This window comes from Aplysia californica, unplaced genomic scaffold (genome assembly GCF_000002075.1).
Source record: "Aplysia californica isolate F4 #8 unplaced genomic scaffold, AplCal3.0 scaffold00666, whole genome shotgun sequence".
Taxonomy (NCBI): Eukaryota; Metazoa; Mollusca; class Gastropoda; order Aplysiida; family Aplysiidae; genus Aplysia; species Aplysia californica.
This window is the reverse complement of record NW_004797936.1, coordinates 428,536-430,254: the sequence shown is the minus strand read 5'-3', so window position 1 is coordinate 430,254 and position 1,719 is coordinate 428,536. Positions and strand designations below refer to the sequence as shown.

The 1,719-nt window shown below is 40.1% G+C and overlaps 1 protein-coding gene across 1 annotated transcript in view; it reads left to right on the top strand.

Annotated features, from left to right (window-relative positions):
• Nucleotides 1-726: 726 nt before the first annotated feature.
• LOC101857517 overlaps nt 727-1,719 on the top strand; it is a gene marked incomplete at its 5' end in the record, with an annotated part of 6,590 nt that continues 5,597 nt past the window's right edge. The window contains one exon of the mRNA XM_035972368.1: nt 727-822. Coding sequence (XP_035828261.1) covers nt 727-822 — 96 coding nt within the window. The remainder of the gene's footprint in view (nt 823-1,719) is intronic.

The following is a 1,719-nucleotide window of genomic DNA, read 5'->3' as shown; positions in this document are numbered from 1 at the left end:
TATTATTATTATCATCATCATTATAGTTTTTTCAGTTCAAATATACACATAACAAATTCAAAGACCACCTAGAAAGACCAAATTACACGTAGAAAATCCAAATATACAAACGACGTCATAAAAAGTCCTAATACAACAATAGCACGTTTAAATGTAAACATAGAAATCTCAGATGTAACACATAGCAAATTCAAATGCCACATAACAAGTTCAAATGTAAATATGCTTGAACTAGAGTAAAAGGAGGCTAAGTGGGTGGTTGGCGGGTGCTCTGGTGGGGTTTGCTCCTTCTTTCCTATTTAACATCTATCATTCTGATCTCTCCTCCTTTTTTGTGCCTGTTACTCTCTTGTAACACCACTAATCGTCGGCACTTATATGACCTTATTGTGTTGCGAGAGCCGTAAAACTCTTACTAAAACTAAACAGGAGGTTTAAAGTGTAAGAGGAGCATCAAGGTAAGAAGTAAAAGGTTTGGGTTTTTTTGGCCATGAAAAAGTTCGACGTATGCCGTGTGGTGCCACAAGGAAGAAATCATGTGAAACGAAACTAATAGTTAAACTATGTTAAAAACCGAAAACAAATTCACATGTTAAAACCAAAACGAATGGTTATGATACAAATCAACAAACTGTTAGTATGTTATAGAACGAACTGAGGGAAATCTAAAGCCAAGAAAAACTTGTATTTTCTTATTGTTGCACTACAAAACGCTGTGGCTTTTAGGCATGCATTGATCTGAAGGCTGCTGCCATTTTCACTATAGTCGCAGCTTGTGTTTTTTTGCTCCATCATCTGGGCAAGTGTGACCATCCTTTGTTGGTGAGTCAGCTGAGTGAGCATTTGGTCTTTTGCTTCACCGAGTCACGGTTTCAAATCGTATTTCAAAATTCACAAGCGTTCTCGTAGATGTTAAGAAAAGGTGTGTAGGGGGGTAAATATTTCTTCCCAAACCTATTGATGAGTTGCCATTTAAAGCCTGCCTTGGTGCACAAGCGCTGCGACATACAAAGCATACTTCGTTGTGGGGATTGTTTGAACATCTTCTTAGAGGGACGGGTTGAAACGATAGCTCTATTCCCTCTACTTGAAAGTCGTGAAAGACCAGGCCACCCTCGTCACTGACAGCACATTAGGCCCCTATGGCATCGTACAGTTCGGTCCCCTTCGACCCTGCATTCCTCGAACAAAGCATTGACCACTCTGTGCTCTTCATCAGTTTCTCTTCGTTAACAGCTTGATACCAGCCTCATCGATGAAGGCAAATTCATACCGCTAAATTTTAATGTTCTTCATCAGCCGAGCTGCGTATTGATGTCTAGTTGCTTCAGTCCTATCTGATTTTCTTTCCGCGGGAGCATCCTCGGGATTTTTTTAATGGTGATCAATTCACCTTAAAATTAAACTGCTTATGGTTGTCGTCAACTCAGTTTGAGCACATTAAAATGCTTTTCACGCTGAAAAATCTTTGAGGAGGATATTTGCTTTTGCTATGTGGCATTTGAACTTGCCATTGTGTTACATTTGGATTTGCTATTTGTAAAGGAAGTGTCTACGTACTCCCCGATTGGGGTCTACGTAGTCATAGTGTCTAGGTGGACCCCAAAATGTTGGATTGTGATTGGCTGGCTGAGCGAGCGGTAGTTTACATTGGTTACAATGCAAGGCTGCTAGGCCTACTTACTGATCATCTCGGGTAGTATGTCTATCTTGTGTTAC